Below are 18923 nucleotides of genomic sequence, written 5' to 3'. Positions count from 1 at the left end.
CGAGCTACAAACGCAATGTCTCTAACTGGCCATGTGCCTGGTGACTAGCTTGAAAATTTTCTATGATAATAATTACCCAACGAAGCGCGCATGAATTACTGCGCGAATCCAACGAAATAGTGCTCTAAACGTGTCAATCATCCAATGTGTGTTATTTTTCATTTTTTTACTGTTTATTACATAAAAACTTTAGAAGCGTATTTTGTAACTTAATTTTGTACATTTGCAATAAAATAATCAAAACCTTAAGTAATTAACAATTTATAAAAATTAATCAACTCAGCAGCCGATGCTTTCGAACTACTTTTTCGATTAACCCCGAACAGTTTTTTTTATTTTTGCAACAAAAATAGGGACTACACGCTCTAACTTTTTGTCATATTGCTAATCCTGAATATTATCCAGTCCTTTTCATTTGCAAGTTATCGAAAACCTATAACCGTACATATCGTATAAAGACAGCTTTTCTAATTCGGTTCATGCAGCTAAGTGTACATTCGGAGTTGTTCTCTCCGAACGGTTTCAGTACCTAAAGTATAATAACTCCTATGGTTATCCCTAGCCACGCTGTTTTACAGCCAGGTACGCTGCTTTTTACATGTACACCCAATTGGCAATTGTCATCACAATATATTAGGCTTTAATTACTGTCTGTAATTACTGCTCTGCAGTGAGCCTGCTAGTCTGTCTGTATGCCTGTCTGTCTGGCTGCCAGGCCTCACCTCAAGTATGGGTTGTCTTCCTACCTTGGTCAATTGCCACTTCCCATCTCTCCTATGTGAACATGCATTCTATAAGCTGAATGAGTCAAGACACTTCATAAAAGTTTAATAAGCCCACCACGTTTTTAATCATACTGCTTATTCCTACTACTGTCTTTTTTCAGGGTCAACGATTCTACAAAAGCTGTTCTGTGTGTTATCAAAACATAAAACTCCTTGATGAGCTTATACATGGAACCCTGGTAATCACCTTGTATTGCGTTGACAGGTCAAAACATAAACTATGTAAAAGTCACATTAGAACGCACATAGTCAGCCTTAGACCACTCGGCCATCCTAACTATACATTGTAAGCACATTAATTATGAAAAGCTTTGCTGATTTTATTGTACAGCCATATTAAATTTAACAAATAACTAACTAAAGCTGTTAATGACATTCTCTCATTTTCCATAGCAAGTAAACTTTCAACATGTCATACGCTTAGCACAGCTCGGCTGTCTGTCTGCTCATTTGGAAATTAACTGAGTGCTCAAAGTATCATTGCATCAACAGTAGCAGACAACATTATAGATTAGTGGTTGAATATGTTGTTGGATTTTGGTCAAATACTAGATTTTGTCAACATTCTCAAGCTTTAAAATGTACAGAAAGATTTGATCTTTTTGCAAAAATCAACTGATAACAGCTGCGATGCTATATAATATATTAAAATCACTCAGTCTTTGAACTAGATTATTTAAACACTGTTCGATAAAAATCTTAGTCAGGAGTGGGATTTGAACCCACACCCACATTCATGGACCAGAACACTAACTCACTGGTGCAGTGCAAGGTGGTTCCTTGAGTCTGGCGCCTTAGACCACTCGACCATCCTGACTATGTACATATGCCTCGATTAATTATGAAGAGATTTGCTGAATTTATTATACAGCCATATTAAATTTAACAAATAACTAGACAGTTGTTAAAGGGTGACTTGCAACAATATTCACATTACAGTTACCGGTCTTTGGTATCAAAAGATTCACCATGTTTTACTCTGCTGTGTTGTAGGTGCCAAATATGTGGAAATGTGATTACAAGCTCTTAAAAGCTCAAAAACGAACAACAAAAATGACAACAGCTAGGGTGCTATATAATATATTAAAATCGCTGTCTCCGCACTCGATTATCTAAAAACTGTTCGTTAAAAAGTTTTATTCATGAAAGCAGAGCATGGGTAGATGCATGGCAGCAGAGATAACATGTAGAGATAACTTGTATAACAACACAGCATAGAAACTTGTAGGTTTTAAAGCAGTGATTCTTAACCTTTTTCAGTGTATTTCCCACTTTGACAAACTACACTTCGAAATTTCCCCCTCTCTAGCAGCCGAAAATTGTGGTATTTTTGCCACTCTCAGATTGCAAGAGGAGGCTTGTCAGGATAGCATTTTGCCATACAGTCAAAATGAATCAATTATTAATTGAACTGTGATAGAAATCATATTTTATGGATAGTTTGTCATGATATACTTTTTATTTATGGAAAAATAATGTTCAAGATAAACACAACAATAGAGTAAATTAATTATAATAAAAACAGCACAGTACAAAGTTAGCAGTCATGATCTTAGTGGGCCCTCTGCTGCTGTTTATTTTTTCCTAGCTCTGGTATGTTTGGTGTATGCCTGAGTGATGCCTCAGTAGTATGGTAGTGATGCATAGCTGATGCAATGCAGACTAATTATCCAATAAGCTGCTTGATACATCACAAGGCCTGGTTTCCGTATTAATACAGTTGTACCCACAATAAAAGCATGTATCTGCATCATGTATGTGGTGAAAATACAGTACAACAGCTATATCCTTGAAATGTGCGTAATCAATATTCTCAATCTGAAGCTTGAGAATTTCCCACCTCAAATCCTCAAATTTCCCACTGGTGGGAAATTTTCCACTGGTTAAGAACCCCTGTTTTAAAGGGATGACTTTTTTAAATAGTTACCTAGATTTTACAGACAATTTTTCAAATTTTGTAATTTTTGAGTCATCTTTTGGAAAACATTTGTCAGAAGTGGGATTTGAACCCACGCCCACATACGTGGACCAGAACACTTGTTCACTGATGCAGTGCAAGGTAACTCCTTGAGTCTGGCGCCTTAGACCACTCGGCCATCCTGACTATATAGGGGGGGGTATCATTAATTATGAAGAGCTTCGCTGATTCTACCGGTATTGTACCGGTATCCTATCGGTATTGTACAGCCGTACTAAATTTGACAAATAATTGATTACAGCTTGGCGGCTTCCTACTTTCCAAAGCAAGTAAACTTTCAGCATGTCATCTACTTAACATAGCTGTTGTCTTTTCACTTGGAGATTAACTGACTGCACTATTTTCTTTGTTGTATTAACAGTAGCAGATGACATTACAGATTGGCGTTTAAATAATACTATTGTGTAATTTACATTAAATACCATTTTTTTTTCAACATTTTGAAGTCATGAAAATGAACAAAAATATTCATGATCTTTTCAAAATATCGATTATTAATAGCTATATAACTAAATATATTAAAATTGCTCAGTCTTAGAACTATATTATCTAAAAAGTGTCAGTTTCAAAACTTTATTCACAAAAGCAGAGCATAGGCTAATAGGTTTTGAACAGATGACTTCCTAAAATTCTGAATTTATATGGCAATTTTTAACATTTTTAATTTATGCAAAAGAAGAAATCCTTGCTTGCACATCTCCCAAGATGATGGCCAACAGAAGCGCTTTTGTCTTGCGCTCATACGTTGGCTAATCGACACCATCGACTTCATACATTAGATGTCTGTTTTGCCAAAATACCTTTATATCACAGCATACAGTTTGCTTCGCGAGTGTTTTTGTCTCAAACTTTGTTTGTTTTAGCATAAAAGCATTGCGGAGAAACCAAACAACATGATTTAATAAGATCGAATAAAAGCACTTAGTTAATACATCGGCCAATTGTTAAAAAGTAAAAATTAATCATAGGTTATGTTTATAATGATTTTTGATTTTTATTTGATCCAAGTTACTTAGCGGTATCTTTTTTGCTATATTTTAAAATTGTTTTATTTGAAACCATCTAGTTTAAATTATAACGCCATTTTTACCTGTACGATGTCTGGCAGAATGAAAATGACTAAAGATCTGAGCACTGCAAGAGGCAGAAGAAGAACCATTTACTCATTTAAACTCTTCATCTGAGTTGTTGCGTGTTCTCACTCTGTGGGAACATGACCGGCCCCTTAGAAAGTGTTTAAAATTTAGAACATGGTTTTGAAGCTCGTAGGAAGAAACAATTAGACAAGAAACAACAAGGTTGCGTTTTCTTACTAATATTGTTGTTTAACCATGGGCATGCATTGTTTTAGGAAAATGTTGAAGGACAAGACTGCAGTGTCTGCAAGTCAGGCTACTCCAACCTTGACCTTGATAATAAGTTTGGCTGCATCGCCTGCTTCTGCAATGACAAAACCTCTGAGTAATTTTACAAATGTAATTTTAAAATGCTGTCTATAAACCATCAACAAGTCAAATTTCATCCACTTAGCACAACTCTGTTTTACTTTCACCTAGAGGTTAACTGACTGCGCAAATTTCTACTGTATTAACAGTAGCAGATGTAACATTATAGATTAGCGTTTGAGTAATATACACTATATTATTTACTGGGTGTTTTACACTAAATACCAGAATTTTTCCAAATTTTCAAGTTGTGAATAAGGACAGAAAGATTCTCGGTCTTTGCAAAATATCAACTGATAACAGCTATATAATTAAGTGTGTTAAAATCGCTCGGTCTTTGAACTATATTATCTAAAAGCTGTTCGTTAAAAAGCTTTATTCATGAAAGCATGGCAGCAGAGATAACATGTAGAGATAACTTGTATAACAACACAGCATGGGAACTTGTAGGTTTTAAAGGGATGACTTTCTTAAATAGCTAGTTTTTACAGACAATTCTTCAAATTTTGTAATTTTTGAGTCATCTTTTGGAAAAGATTTGTCAGGAGTGGGATTTGAACCCACACCCACATACGTGGACCAGAACACTTGCTCACTGATGCAGTGCAAGGCAATTCCTTGAGTCTGGCACCTTAGACCACTCGACCATCCTGACTATACATAGTAGGATTAAATAATTACAAATAAATGTATACTAGAAATTCAACTGTCATACAGCCCACGACCAAAGTGATAATGGAAAAAAGAAAGGGTACTGTTGGTTGTTGAAAAAGTAGTTCTCAGCAGGAATTGACAAAGTATAGTGTAAATGAGACTTGTTTGAAATAGAAATGTTTTAGAAATAGCTTGAAAAGCTTGGTTTAATACAATAATAAATCACACCTAATCACATTAACAATCACACCTAATCTACTACTATCTCAAACCTGTTTTACAACGATAAAAAAAATATTAATTTAAGCTGTAGGTCTACCCTACTGTAATGTATGTATTTTAACAACAACGATAAGGAAATATGTTTATTATAACTCTGAAATGCAAAAGTAGAAGTAAAATGGCAAGCTACTGTGTACTATACACAGTTTGAAAGTTGGTTGTGTTGAATGTAGAATGGTTTTGATAGCGATTTTTAACAGAAAGCAAGTATTAGCCAGCCAATATTAGTAAGCCAATATTAGAAGTGAAATGCACTGATATTATTAGAATAACCAATATTATTAATATAGTAATAGTCTAAAACCAATGCACAATTTTGTTTACATTTCAAAACGTCATAGCTAACAATATCAAGAAGTGATATTTATATAGATTTTTAGAAAATCTATTTAAAAAAGTGTTTGGTCATGACAAACAGCAATAATGAAAGAAAAAGATTATATGTTTATATCTCTCCCGCTGCAATAGGAGAAATGCAATATTAGAAGTAAAATGCACTAATATTATTAGAGTAACCAATATTATTAATATAAAAATACAATAATAATAGAAAACCAATGAACAATTTTGTTTACATTTAAAGACGTCATAGCTAACAATATCAAGAAGTATCAAGAAGAATATCCAAACTTAGTAATAGTAATACAGTAATAATAGAAAACCAATGCACAATTTTGCAGCGATCTTTAACAGAAAGCAAGTATGAGCGTTCACGCATCTGAAAGTTTTCTGCAAACTGGAGCAAAATAAAAAAAGGTTCTCGTCATAAAGGGGCGTTGTAGTTCAGCCCTAGCTTGTACATAAGTTGTAAAGAATTTCGGCTAACGTTTTAAATAATGAAGCCTTCAGTGATTAGACAAAAACATAAGCTGATAAACTGTGTACCACAATTTCGTACCTATAAATCGGTCAACGCCTCAAACGGTCTACGTTTATTACAGAAACCTTCGAATAAATTTGATTACAAGTAAACAATGCCATAGACTGGTGAAATGTGCACGTTATTTTTTCGCGAAATGCGCACGACTTGATCATTATATTCTCTGTCGACCGCCGTTTCAATTTCCGGTCTTAACTTTTTTTAAACCAAGCTTTTCAAGCGTTTTGTGGCAATTTTCGTCCAAATTAATCTGTCTATTTGTGTATAATCCAATCAGATGGGTAAGTTTTAAGACAATACCGACAGTTTACAAAGACTTGGTAACATATTTAAATAGGTTTAAATGTGTTTTGTATCGTTATTATACTTTAACGACTTTACAAACAATGCTTAAACTTGTTGATGAAATTTCTAGACAAGGGTTCGTCTCATTGTTGATGAATAATTTTCGTAAGTTGTGTGCACATGCATTTATCATAAAAACTCCCACACTTCGCTCCGCTCATTTGGTCGTGGGATAATAAATATATAAATAAGTACATATATTAAAATCGCTCAGTCTTTGAATTATATTGCCTAAAAACAGTCTGTATAAAATTATGTATTATTAAAAGCTGAGCATAGGTTAGTAGGCTGTAAAGAGATGACTTCTGCGGATAGCTACTTTTTACGGACAATTCTTTAAATTTTCGAATTGTGTAAAAGAGAATTTCTTGCTATCACACTCCACATAAAAGCACATTTGTAGAAAGGCTTGTTTTCTTTAATAATAAGCAATGTATTCCCATAAGCAAGTAATGTAGAAAACTGTCATGGGGTGGAAGTGTTATTTAAACCATCATTGTTGTTGCACATCATTCCAGCTTGATCTAAAATATATTGATGGCTGAGACCACCTGTAACAACTGATACCAGCTGTAACCTTTGTCTTTTTTGTACGAAGTTCATGATTGCTATTAAATAGACACAAGTGACATTGGACCACTGACCCGCTAAATGACAGCATAAAGTGCTAAGCCTTGCTACACTACAGTTGCTATTTTGGGAAGTGAAGTTGCTATTTTGGGAAGTGAAGTTGCTATTTTGGGAAGTGAAGTTGCTATTTTGGGAAGTGAAGTTGCTATTTTGGGAAGTGAAGTTGCTATTTTGGGAAGTGAAGTTGCTATTTTGGGAAGTGAAGTTGCTATTTTGGGAAGTGAAGTTGCTATTTTGGGAAGTGAAGTTGCTATTTTGGGAAGTGAAGTTGCTATTTTGGGAAGTGAAGTTGCTATTTTGGGAAGTGAAGTTGCTATTTTGGGAAGTGAAGTTGCTATTTTGGGAAGTGAAGTTGCTATTTTGGGAAGTGAAGTTGCTATTTTGGGAAGTGAAGTTGCTATTTTGGGAAGTGAAGTTGCTATTTTGGGAAGTGAATGTATGAGCGAAAGTTTAATGTACTGGGTTGTAATTTTTAAACCGTATCTCCGACATGTCTTATTTTCTCTAGAGAGTCAGATGGACTTTCATCCATAACCCTTTAATTGAATAACGCCCACTTTGACATGTATTGCTAGTTTTCACTAGCAACACATTTACAGCACTTGTCACTCTAGTTCAGAGATTTCAAACTCAATTGTACAAGGGGCCAAAATTCCAAACACCATCTAGGTCGTGGGCCAAACAGGATAAACATTTATTGAAAACAATAAAACTAAATGGTTTTGGAACATAAGTATGGATAAAAACAGACAGTAAAATCACTCTGAAACCAACTTCAGGTTAAATTGACGCAATAAGTACGTAACAAGGCAGCTGAAGCAATGCATTATGGGATCTGTAGTTCTGTGCAGTATCATGTTATCAGTGCTCCATATCGATGGGCCAAGAATAACGATAATGTAAAATGATCTTGCGGTCAGATCTGATTACAAGATGGGCTGGATGTGGCTCGCGGGCCATGAGTTTGACACATGTACTCTAGTTGTACCCTGTCACTCTAGTCATACCCTTTCACTCTAGTTGCACCCTGTCACTCTAGTCGTACTCTGTCACTCTAGTCATACCCTGTCACTCTAGTTGTACCCTGTAACTCTAGTCATACCCTGTCACTCTAGTTGTACCCGTCATTCTAGTCGTACCATGTCACTCTAGTTGTACCCTGTCACTCTAATTGTACCGTGTCATTCTAGTTGTACATGTCACTTTAGTCATACACTGTCACTCTAATTGTACCCGTCATTCTAGCCATACCCTGTCACGCTAGTCATACCCTGTCACTCTAGTTATACCCTGTCACTTTAGTCATACCCTGTCACTCTAATTGTACCCTGTCATTCTAGTTGTACATGTCACTCTAGTCATACCCTGTCACTCTAGTTGTACTCTGTCACTCTAGTTGTACCCTGTCACTCTAGTTGTACCCTGTCATTCTAGTTGTACCCTGTCACTTTAGTCGTACCCTGTCATTCTAGTTGTACCCTGTCATTCTAGTTATACCCTGTCACTCTAGTTGTACCCTTCACTCTAGTTGTACCCTGTCACTCTAGTCATACCCTGTCACTCTAGTTGTACCCTGTCATTCTAGTTGTACACTGTCACTTTAGTTGTACCCTGTCACTCTAGTTGTACCCGTCATTCTAGTTGTACCCTGTCACTCTAGTCATACCCTGTCACTCTAATTGTACCCTGTCATTCTAGTTGTACATGTCACTCTAGTCATACCCTGTCACTCTAGTTGTACCCTGTCACTCTAGTTGTACCCTGTCATTCTAGTTGTACCCTGTCACTTTAGTCATACCCTGTCATTCTAGTTGTACCCTGTCATTCTAGTTATACCCTGTCACTCTAGTTGTACCCTTCACTCTAGTTGTACCCTGTCACTCTAGTCATACCCTGTCACTCTAGTTGTACCCTGTCATTCTAGTTGTACACTGTCACTTTAGTTGTACCCTGTCACTCTAGTTGTACCCGTCATTCTAGTTGTACCCTGTCACTCTAGTCATACCCTGTCACTCTAATTGTACCCTGTCATTCTAGTTGTACATGTCACTCTAGTCATACCCTGTCACTCTAGTTGTACCCTGTCACTCTAGTTGTACCCTGTCATTCTAGTTGTACATGTCACTCTAGTCATACCCTGTCACTCTAATTGTACCCGTCATTGTAGCCATACCCTGTCACTCTAGTCATACCCTGTCACTCTAGTTATACCCTGTCACTCTAGTCTTACCCTGTCACTCTAGTTGTACCCTGTCACTCTAGTTGTACCCTGTCACTCTAGTTGTACCCTGTCATTCTAGTTGTACCCTGTCATTCTAGTTATACCCTGTCACTCTAGTTGTACCCTTCACTCTAGTTGTACCCTGTCACTCTAATTGTACCCTGTCATTCTAGTTGTACCCTGTCATTCTAGTTGTACACTGTCACTTTAGTTGTACCCTGTCACTCTAGTTGTACCCTGTCACTCTAGTTGTACCCTGTCACTCTAGTTGTACCCTGTCACTCTAGTTGTACCCTGTCACTCTAGTCATACCCTGTCACTCTAGTTGTACCTTGTCACTCATGTCATACCCTGTCACTCTAGTAGTATCCTGTCACTCTAGTTGAATCCTATCACTCTAGTTGTATCCTGTCACTCTACTTGACTGTCACTAAAGGAGGAAGGGTTGACGGCATTCACGATTTGGGTTGAACGCCATTCAAATAAAAGCTGACATTGTATTTTTCAAATAGCTCGTCAGAACTATAAAAAAAATTTAATCTTTTTATGTGCAAAACCAATGCTGCCTTCTTCTTCGGGAGGAGCGACATTAAACTTTTTAAATGTAAAAAACTCTAATAACTTACCTCCAACTTGTAGTAGATCTCTAAATAAATATGCATTAGGAAGCTGAAAATATTTCTACCAGTTCATATCTATTGCTTGCAATTGGCGTCCAAATAAAGGTAGCGTTCAATTAGAGGTTTTACAGTATGTAAACTTTTTCACAAACACTCTAAAACCAGTTTATCGGTTTGAAAATAAAAATAATTTAGACTCAGTGGATGATGAAGAGGATAAAATAAAATGAAAAGTAACAGACTTAACAAAAGTGATTATTATTAAAAAATTAAAGATTTATTAATTAAAACTCATGATTTGTTAAAGGTTGACTTGCAACAAAATTCACATGACAGTTATTTAGCATCAAAAGATTCACCATGTCTTACTCTGTTGTGTTGTAGGTGCCAAATATGTGGAAATGTGATTACAAGCTCTTAAAAGCTCAAAAACGAAAAGCAGCCATAGATCGGAATATGTTTATTTATTTGATGTAGTCATTACAGTTTGGTTATTGTCTTGTCACGTATGTTCTCACGTGAAGTGAAAGGCCAATAAAAAGATCAATATAAAACTTATCGTAGCACTAGTTTATGACAAACACTTCGGGTTTTACTGAAGACCCCATATCAATTATACATGCTCGCTACTTTACAGTTTTGTTTCGGCTTGATCAAATCGTCAAGTCGTAATCTGATCATGTGACTCAATACTTCGGAAATAATTTTTGCAGCATTTTTGATTATCACAGGTAATCAACAGGCTTGCCATGATTATCAAACAATGATATGTACTCGTTCGAGGTAAGGTTAAAAAATTAAATGAATTTTTACGGTAAGTTATAAGATATCACTGCTAAATATGACAGCATTACAATGACAATAAAATAGATGCATAAGAACAATAGACATAGTTTTATTGAATGCGTGAAGTATATTTGTGAAAATATTTCGACGAATAATGTTGCATGAAAGTGTAAACAGAAACCATCTACCTCAAATACGTCACATTCGAGCTGTTTTGAAAAGAGAATCCAAACTGCGGCGGTCTCGTGTGGCTGCGATTAACTGTTCGTTTTTTTAGCTTTTAAGAGCTTGTAATCACATTCCCACATATTTTACACTTACAACACAACAGAGTAAGACATGGTGAATCTTTTGATATCAAATAACTGTAATATGAATTTTGTTGCAAGTCAACCTTTAACGATATTCCACCAATGTTTGTAATAAAATTAAAATAGTTCCAAATATCTTTTAATCACTTGCGATCATCATTTATGAAACATTAATGTTTCATCGGAAACTTGGATGAATAAGATGTGTTATACTTTTTGGTCTGGAGTTGTCTCCTATCTAATTTCTTTGCTGATTACGGTATTGATGTCATAGCTAGATGATTAAGATCAGTTTTGGTTAACCATGTTCCATGAGTATTCAAAGTTAAATAAAACTCGTTCAAAACATCATTTTATTGCAAGAGTTTTGCTAACCAGGACATTTTCACTGCTGTGGATCGGGATGCGGAAGGAAATGACATTGAAAAATTGCAAGAATAAAACCTTTGCTTGGAGTTGTCTTCTTTGTAACTTAGTCTTGCTAAATACACTTGGACAACTTATTTAAAGTTCAATGCTTTCTGATCATTTGCTAACATCTCAATAACTACTCCATCTACAAAGTCACAAAAGATGAACAAAGAAGATAAAGAACATTTAAGTTCATATTTTTTTAATAATGTTTCACAAGTGTTCATAGCAAAACCAAAATATATTCCAAGATCAAATATTTAAAATTATTTGAAACTACAGCTTTCAAATATTTTTTTGCTGATTAGGGTATTGAATAACTTGCCAATGGAAGCTTGATAAATGATTCATTATTGTGGAGTTGTCTGTCCTTTAATTTTATGTTTAGGATTTCTTAGTTGATGATTTATTTAAATTTCTTCCACTATTTACCAACATCCCATCAACTGCTGTATATTGTGGTAAAATTACATGATCAGGCTAGGCATCAGCCAGCCTTTAGTATAGTAATGTTTGCCAAACACAGGTCTTTGCCTTTCCTGAGAGTTAGCTTCTCCCAGAATTTTGCAAAGATATGGATAGCCTGTGTTTCGCACTTGTTTTTCAATTGTAAGCAGTGAAGCTACCATTATTCTTTATGAATACCGGCTTATAAAAAGCTAAGGTTAGGGTAATTAAAAAATTGCTTCCTGTTCTACTTTTTCGTTAAAAACAGCCGAGGCATTAAAACAGAGTGAGAATTTTTCCAACAAGTGACACTGGACATTAGTCTATACCACACAAAGGCTGCGGCGACGAGGCTCAAATATTTGTAAATGGTAACGATAATTTTTTTCACTTTCATTGTGTGTGACGATTATTTTGTGGTAAACACTAATTTGGTAAAATATACATTGTTATCGTGTTCGTCTCCACTTGGTCTTTGATTTTGACCAGCTTATTCTGCTACTGTACCTACAACAATTAATCACAAGTGTTACTGAGTCATTGACTACAATACGTAGTACACATATACAGTCATACTTAAATAGTCAAATCTGGTAAGATCAGACAACTTGTAATAGATCTCACATAGTGGTGTTTGCAAATTCAGTAATCTACTATACTAGTAAGAAGCACATGCAAAAAAACTTCCCTACAATAGTTACACACTGGCTTTTTAAAAATTTGATAAAGCTGCACAGTCTTTAAAACATTTTGGGAGTTGTTGCACCCTGTTATAGATTTCCCACAAAACATAAAGAAGCGATTGCATTAAAAGTTTTCAACATAAGCTTAAATTATGTTTTACCTTCAGCACTGATAACACCTACATAAGTCTGCAACATATTTTGGGAGTTGTTGCATCCTGTTACAGATTTCCCATAAAAATATAAAGAAGTGATTCCATTATAGGTTTTCAAGTGAAAGTTAAATTATGCTATACCGTTAGCACTGATAACATCTGCATATGACACAGTAAAAATATATTTGAAGATGTCTTGAACTCCTATTCATATGCATGTATTTAAAAAAAATGGTAACATCTTCATGCTGGTCTAAAACCCCAAAATGTGAAGATAGAATTCTGTGCAGCTTGATATGGTCATCTGCAGATGTGTGCTTAAAAGAGCCAATTGAAAGCACTAAATTAAATATTAGCTGAAGTCACCACACTATAAGCACTAGTATGCGATGACACATGAGAGATCGGCATGTGTAATAACTATGTTTACAGTTATTCTTAGACATTAGAAGGATGTTGAGTAGTGCAGAAGGAAGCAGTAAGAATCTACAAATCCTAATATGATTCTCGTGCGGTGCAGTGTTTTTCCTAGTGCTCTAATTATAGTAACGATTAATACCTGTTCTTGAAAATTGAAAAGAACTATGGCACGTTTGTTATACATAACTACACCTGGATTACATTTGCAAGTTGTATAACTGTAAATGCTCCAAGAAAAAGAGCATTGTTTGGCACAGACACGAAGACTCCTCTTTTATGCTTATCAATTTGTAGATGCTAAAAAAAGTTATCATTTCCATGGTTATAAATTCTTTGATTGACTTTCGTTAGTTTCAGTACATTGCGATTATTTATTTTGTATTGGTAATATCCGACAGACAGATCACCAATTAGTTAAACTGGAGACACCTGATCGAATTTGTCGCATTCTGACATTCCGCTCCAACCAGATGTAAAAGGTATATCTCATAATTACTAAGCGTGTCTAACTTTAGCACCTGTCAGTGCCTGTCACATTAGTGCGGTAGCTAGTCTTCATAATGGGGCAGCTTCTGGCCATGCATCCGCTCAATCATTTATATTTGCATGGAATGCAAAACTGCCGAGTGAATAGGAAATTAGTGATGTAACACAATGCTGCCTGACGTATGTACTGCTGCCTGCATCCCTGACTCATTGAGCAGTGCATTTCCTTTGTGTTCAACCAAAATTATTTTGGGATTCAGAGCGCAAAGGTACATTGTAAAATTTTTCGTTTGTTTTAATCAGTAATACTTTTAAATAAAAATTAAATGATTTTGCAAACTATGTAGCTTTAGTTCTTATTTTTCAATTATTAATCTTTAATCTTTTATTTTTAGATACTCAGCTATCCATGAAAAGTTAACTGAATAAGCATTTTGCATCCGTTTGGATGGTTCATGGCAAAGGATTAGTCTCAAATCTGTAAAGGCTTGAAATGATATCTTACGAACATCAGAGGCAGCAGGCTAATTAAACAAATGATTGTGTTTGTAGAATCTTTGATTTTAACTCAGTTGTATGTGACAGTAGTACAGTCAGGGCAGACCTAGACTGAGATACAAAAATGTGGCTAAGCATAAGTTGATGGAACTAGACACAAACAGATGAAAGAGAAGGTAAAAGCAGAGAAGCATGGAATTCAGTGATGAAGCCTAAACCATCAGACAGTCGTTGTCAAAGTGATAGAGAGAAGAGAAATGGAGGGAGACAACCCAAGCAAGTCTTAACCCAAGCAAACCTTCTGACATGAAGTTCTCAGTTGCTCTTCTCTAATACAGTGTTCATCTGAAAGGGAGAAGGAGGGGGAGGGAGAGAGATAGAGAGAAAGAGAGAGAAAGAGAGAAAGATAGAAAATAAGAGAGAGAGAGAGAGATAGAGAGAAAGAGAGAGATAGAGAGAAAGATAGAAAATAAGAGAGAGAGAGAGATAGAGAGAAAGAGAGAGATAGAGAGAAAGATAGAAAATAAGAGAGAGATAGAGAGAAAGATAGAAAATAAGAGAGAGATAGAGAGAAAGATAGAAAATAAGAGAGATAGAGAGAGAGAGAGAGAGATAGAGAGAAAGAGAGAGATAGAGAGAAAGATAGAAAATAAGAGAGAGATAGAGAGAAAGATAGAAAATAAGAGAGAGATAGAGAGAAAGATAGAAAATAAGAGAGAGAGAGAGATAGAGAGAAAGAGAGAGATAGAGAGAAAGATAGAAAATAAGAGAGAGATAGAGAGAAAGATAGAAAATAAGAGAGAGATAGAGAGAAAGATAGAAAATAAGAGAGATAGAGAGAGAGAGATAGAGAGAAAGAGAGAGATAGAGAGAAAGATAGAAAATAAGAGAGAGATAGAGAGAAAGATAGAAAATAAGAGAGAGATAGAGAGAAAGATAGAAAATAAGAGAGAGAGAGATAGAGAGAAAGAGAGAGATAGAGAGAAAGATAGAAAATAAGAGAGATAGAGAGAGAGAGATAGAGAGAAAGTGAGAGATAGAGAGAGAGAGATAGAGAGAAAGAGAGAGATAGAGAGAGAGATAGAGAGAAAGAGAGAGATAGAGAAAAAGATAGAAAATAAGAGAGAGATAGAGAGAAAGATAGAGAGAGAGAGAGAAAGATGGAAAACAGAGAGAGAATGATGGAAAACAGAGAGAGGGAGGAAAAAGTTTTTATTTACATGGTTCTAAATTCTTTGATTGACTTTCGTCACCCTTCATTATTTAGTCACGCTCTAACCGTGGGTGACAAAATACCGGTGTATGAAAAGAAAGAAAGTACACATCACTTGTTGGTCAATAATGTACAGATACATACATGCAGCATGCATTGTGTCCTTGTATCTTCAAATGCTGAAGAAAGTTAAAACTAGAATGTTTTTTAACAACCTATGCTGGGGTTCGAACCACTGCCCTGATACTTTTCAGTCCACATTGCTACTCAATACACCACAGCAGCATTTTTGTTACCAAACAGTCTGATGATGAGAAAACTCTAATAACTGACAAAAAGGTTTTAGATTGTCTACGCTCTACATGATAGCTAACAGCTTAGAAAATAACATAGACAGTACTAAATGTTATACAAGTTTAAATTTGTTGGACAAAGCAACACTTGTCATTTTTTTGTAATAAAATAGGTGTAAGGGCATTCACTAAAGGGTGAATTTAGCACATAAGTCTGACGATGTGAGTGATTAATCGAGCAAAAATAGTTGTATAGTGCCATTTCATATTTATAATCTAAAAATATCCACACATATGTTTTGTAATATTTTGTTAGCGACTCCCTAGTCGTTGTAAATACTTGTATAGAAAAACTTTTTTCGTTCTATTTCTACTGTTCCTGCACTTTTATTTTGTGACAGCTTGGTTACTATTATTCAATGACGCCTTGCAAGTGTTATGAATGTTTAGATTTTTAATAGTAATAGATTGAGTTAGATGTGTGGACCATTCGATTAAAAAAAACCTTTGAGTACGCTAAAAAATGGTAATCGAAAATAGCGTGTAAGAACTTTGCTAATTGGCAAGTCTAATTGATAAAATAGATTTTAATTTGCTTCCCTGTTATCTAAAATCCGTACTACCCGGCTCTACATGTAGATAGATGTATGTGGAGTAGTTTCTTACACGAACGATTCAGTGAAGAGTTATTGCCTCTTGCGTATCCACTCGCTCACGACGGAGTTGTAGTTATAGGCTGTTTCAACTCTACTCGCAACCAATAAAACCGATGATTCTTCAAGGAGTTATACGATTGGTTAAGAATGAGTTAATATGATGGTAGAGCGAACTCTGAACTTGTGCGACTAATTTACTTCTGTATAAAGACAGACGAGTGAGATTAAATACGCGCAGGCTAGCCTCATGTACGGTTTCGGTTGAGCGGTATACTTGCGTTTACATTTTTCTTTCGTTAATAAATTGCTGCCGCTATTGAATACGTGTTGTCTACAGCGGTAGCTAGGAGAGAACGGTATTGCAGAAGCCAGCTCTGAACTACCAAGAAGGAAAATACATTTGATATTAACGTTGTTATATTAGAAGAATAATCGCTTTGGAAATATATTGCTTAAAAAGAACACCTTTAAAACTATAGAGTTTGGACAAGCCCCGAAGAGACAAGAGGTTTGTGAAACTATGACGTATTTTGTCTTACTTGGCATTTAATAATTTTTTTCAATTGGTCTATGCATTCTAAAATAAAAATATAAAAAGAGCGGATGACAAGCTGTTACAATGTAGCCTACTAAGCTTTTCATTGTCAATCAGGTGTTCGATGGTTTGTTCGTTTTTAGATTCTGAGTTACACGCTGTGAACATTCGTTTTAGTACCTGAGAGCTGTAAAAAAAGTAACTGTGTTTTATGAACAATTTGATGAATGGTTTTAATTTGCTGGTAAAAAGATAATGACAGATAACGTCCGTAGTTACTTGTATACGCTTAACTGTTAAATATAGATATATTGTGTAAACTATCAGTAGTGTTTTAGCAGGACTATTTTTGCTATGGTGGCGTTGTTATCAGTTTATTGCAAGACATATTAAAAGTCTGATAACTACATCACTTTTAGTGTTATCATTTTGAAGCAGTTAATCAAGTTGATGCAAAAAAAACATTTTAATTGCTCTAATTTTTAAAAGTTTTATGTGACCAGATTCACCAACTAAAATCAATGATTCTCCCAAAACTTACACTTTTCGCAAGTTTTCATTACGGTGACAGGTAGGCAACGGCCTAGCGCAAAATGTTCTTGTGCTTAAAAAACTGATAGAATGTGTCTCGCAATATTCTCTTTGATGACCTGAATTCTCAAATACAGCCATTGGCATGATGAAATTATCTTCTCCTGAAATGTTGCATATTCTAGCATTCCTAATACTGTTGCAGAATTTAACCCAACCATTGCTGTCTATGGGCACACCAACTCTGTAATATCTGGATAGTTCATCATAAAGATGCAGTTTGGTTGGCTCTGTCTGCTGTTGGCAATTGCTCAAACAGCAGGAAATGATGTCATGAACCCTGAGGCTACTCAAGGAGCAGCTTCGTTGGCTTTTGTGTTTGATGTGACAGGCTCAATGTATGATGACCTCTTGCAGGTAAACTCGACAAGCTATTGGCAGAGTCGAATAAATATGGTTGGCTGATAAATGGCTAAGTCAATTAAAAGAAATTGTAATGCCATAGTTTCAACATACATGGAGTGAAATCTTGTAAAAGTGGCGCCTGTGTGTCTGTTTGTTCAAATTTTCCATGTGTTCCGTGCCTTCCTCCTGGTTGTTAAAAATATTTGGTTTCAAAGTTCTGTCAGGTTCCTCAGAAGCAGCCTCTCACTAATTTTTTGAATCCATGATTTTCAAATAGAAAAAGAGAAAAAGCTCTGTGTAATATCGTTCAAGATCCATCGAACCACACTATATAGAGGAGAACTGCTTGTGCGTCTCCTGATTTTCTGCAAATCAAATTAAAAAAAAACCTTGGATGTTGGAGATTATTTTTTATGTTTAGACAAATGTTGGTTCAATTTTTTAGCCGGATGTCGAAAAATTTCTGTCTTGAAATGATTGTAAATTTGAGGTCAGACTGAAAGTTACCTAAAACGGATATGATATGAATACTGGTGGCATCAGGACGAATTTCAATAAACTCGGAAACTGAAAGTGTAAAACGATCACCTCCATTGATGTGTACAATATTCATACTGATGTGTACATCAGTATGAATATTGTACACATCAATGGAGGTGATCGTTTTACACTTTCAGTTTCCGAGTTTATTGAAATTCGTCCTGATGCCACCAGTATTCATATCATATCCGTTTTAAGTAACTTTTTACATATGTGTTTGGCTTTATTAGTAGATAGTTAGACTTGAGTCATTTACATACATTCCAAACTGCTGCCAATGTGCTGCTCTCTCTACAAACCTTGACTGTAATAAGAGTCATGTCCGTCCGAAGCCATGCTATGAGCTAAAGAATAATTGTGCACATACTTATTACATACAAAGATCTCTCATGGTGCACGAGATTGCCAGCTTACTCGTATTATTGAAAGCACGTTTTGTCGATATCAGAGAGGAATATCGTCCTTTCAGGCTGAGCTTTAAACTCGTCTATCGACAAAATGTGTTTCGAATTATTCAGTTTTAATGAATTACAGTTTTTCTTTAGTATGTTAGAAGCTAACTTGTTTATGGCTGGTTCAAGCAATTGAGCAATACTGGAGGCTTCTTTTGTAACTTCGATGAAAAGCCAGCCCTTGATTCAGCTGTTCAGGAAGGGTGGGCTTAATTTATTACACAGGGAAATATGACAGTACCTATTACTGAGGCTAACAAA

At 35.5% G+C, this 18923-nt stretch overlaps 1 protein-coding gene and 3 non-coding genes across 4 annotated transcripts in view; 1 reads left to right on the top strand and 3 right to left on the bottom strand.

Moving 5' to 3' along the window:
- Nucleotides 1-1486: 1486 nt before the first annotated feature.
- Trnal-caa (transfer RNA leucine (anticodon CAA)) lies at nucleotides 1487-1602 on the bottom strand. The gene is made up of 2 exons: nucleotides 1565-1602; nucleotides 1487-1532 (listed from the first exon to the last, which is right to left on the bottom strand). It is a non-coding gene; the product is annotated as a tRNA-Leu (tRNA).
- A 1171-nt stretch (nucleotides 1603-2773) lies between these two features.
- Nucleotides 2774-2889, bottom strand: Trnal-caa (transfer RNA leucine (anticodon CAA)). The gene is made up of 2 exons: nucleotides 2852-2889; nucleotides 2774-2819 (listed from the first exon to the last, which is right to left on the bottom strand). It is a non-coding gene; the product is annotated as a tRNA-Leu (tRNA).
- A 1858-nt stretch (nucleotides 2890-4747) lies between these two features.
- Trnal-caa (transfer RNA leucine (anticodon CAA)) lies at nucleotides 4748-4863 on the bottom strand. Its single transcript has 2 exons — nucleotides 4826-4863; nucleotides 4748-4793 (listed from the first exon to the last, which is right to left on the bottom strand). It is a non-coding gene; the product is annotated as a tRNA-Leu (tRNA).
- Nucleotides 4864-17538: 12675 nt separating this feature from the next.
- LOC137398081 (hemicentin-1-like) overlaps nucleotides 17539-18923 on the top strand; it is a 150611-nt gene continuing 149226 nt past the window's right edge. Inside the window, exon 1 of the mRNA XM_068084186.1 lies at nucleotides 17539-17682. Within this exon, the coding sequence (XP_067940287.1) occupies nucleotides 17539-17682 (144 nt within the window). The remainder of the gene's footprint in view (nucleotides 17683-18923) is intronic.

Source organism: Watersipora subatra, chromosome 6, assembly GCF_963576615.1.
Source record: "Watersipora subatra chromosome 6, tzWatSuba1.1, whole genome shotgun sequence".
Lineage (NCBI taxonomy): Eukaryota > Metazoa > Bryozoa > Gymnolaemata > Cheilostomatida > Watersiporidae > Watersipora > Watersipora subatra.
The sequence above is the reverse complement of the archived record's forward strand: the minus strand, read 5'-3'. Positions and strand labels throughout refer to the sequence as shown.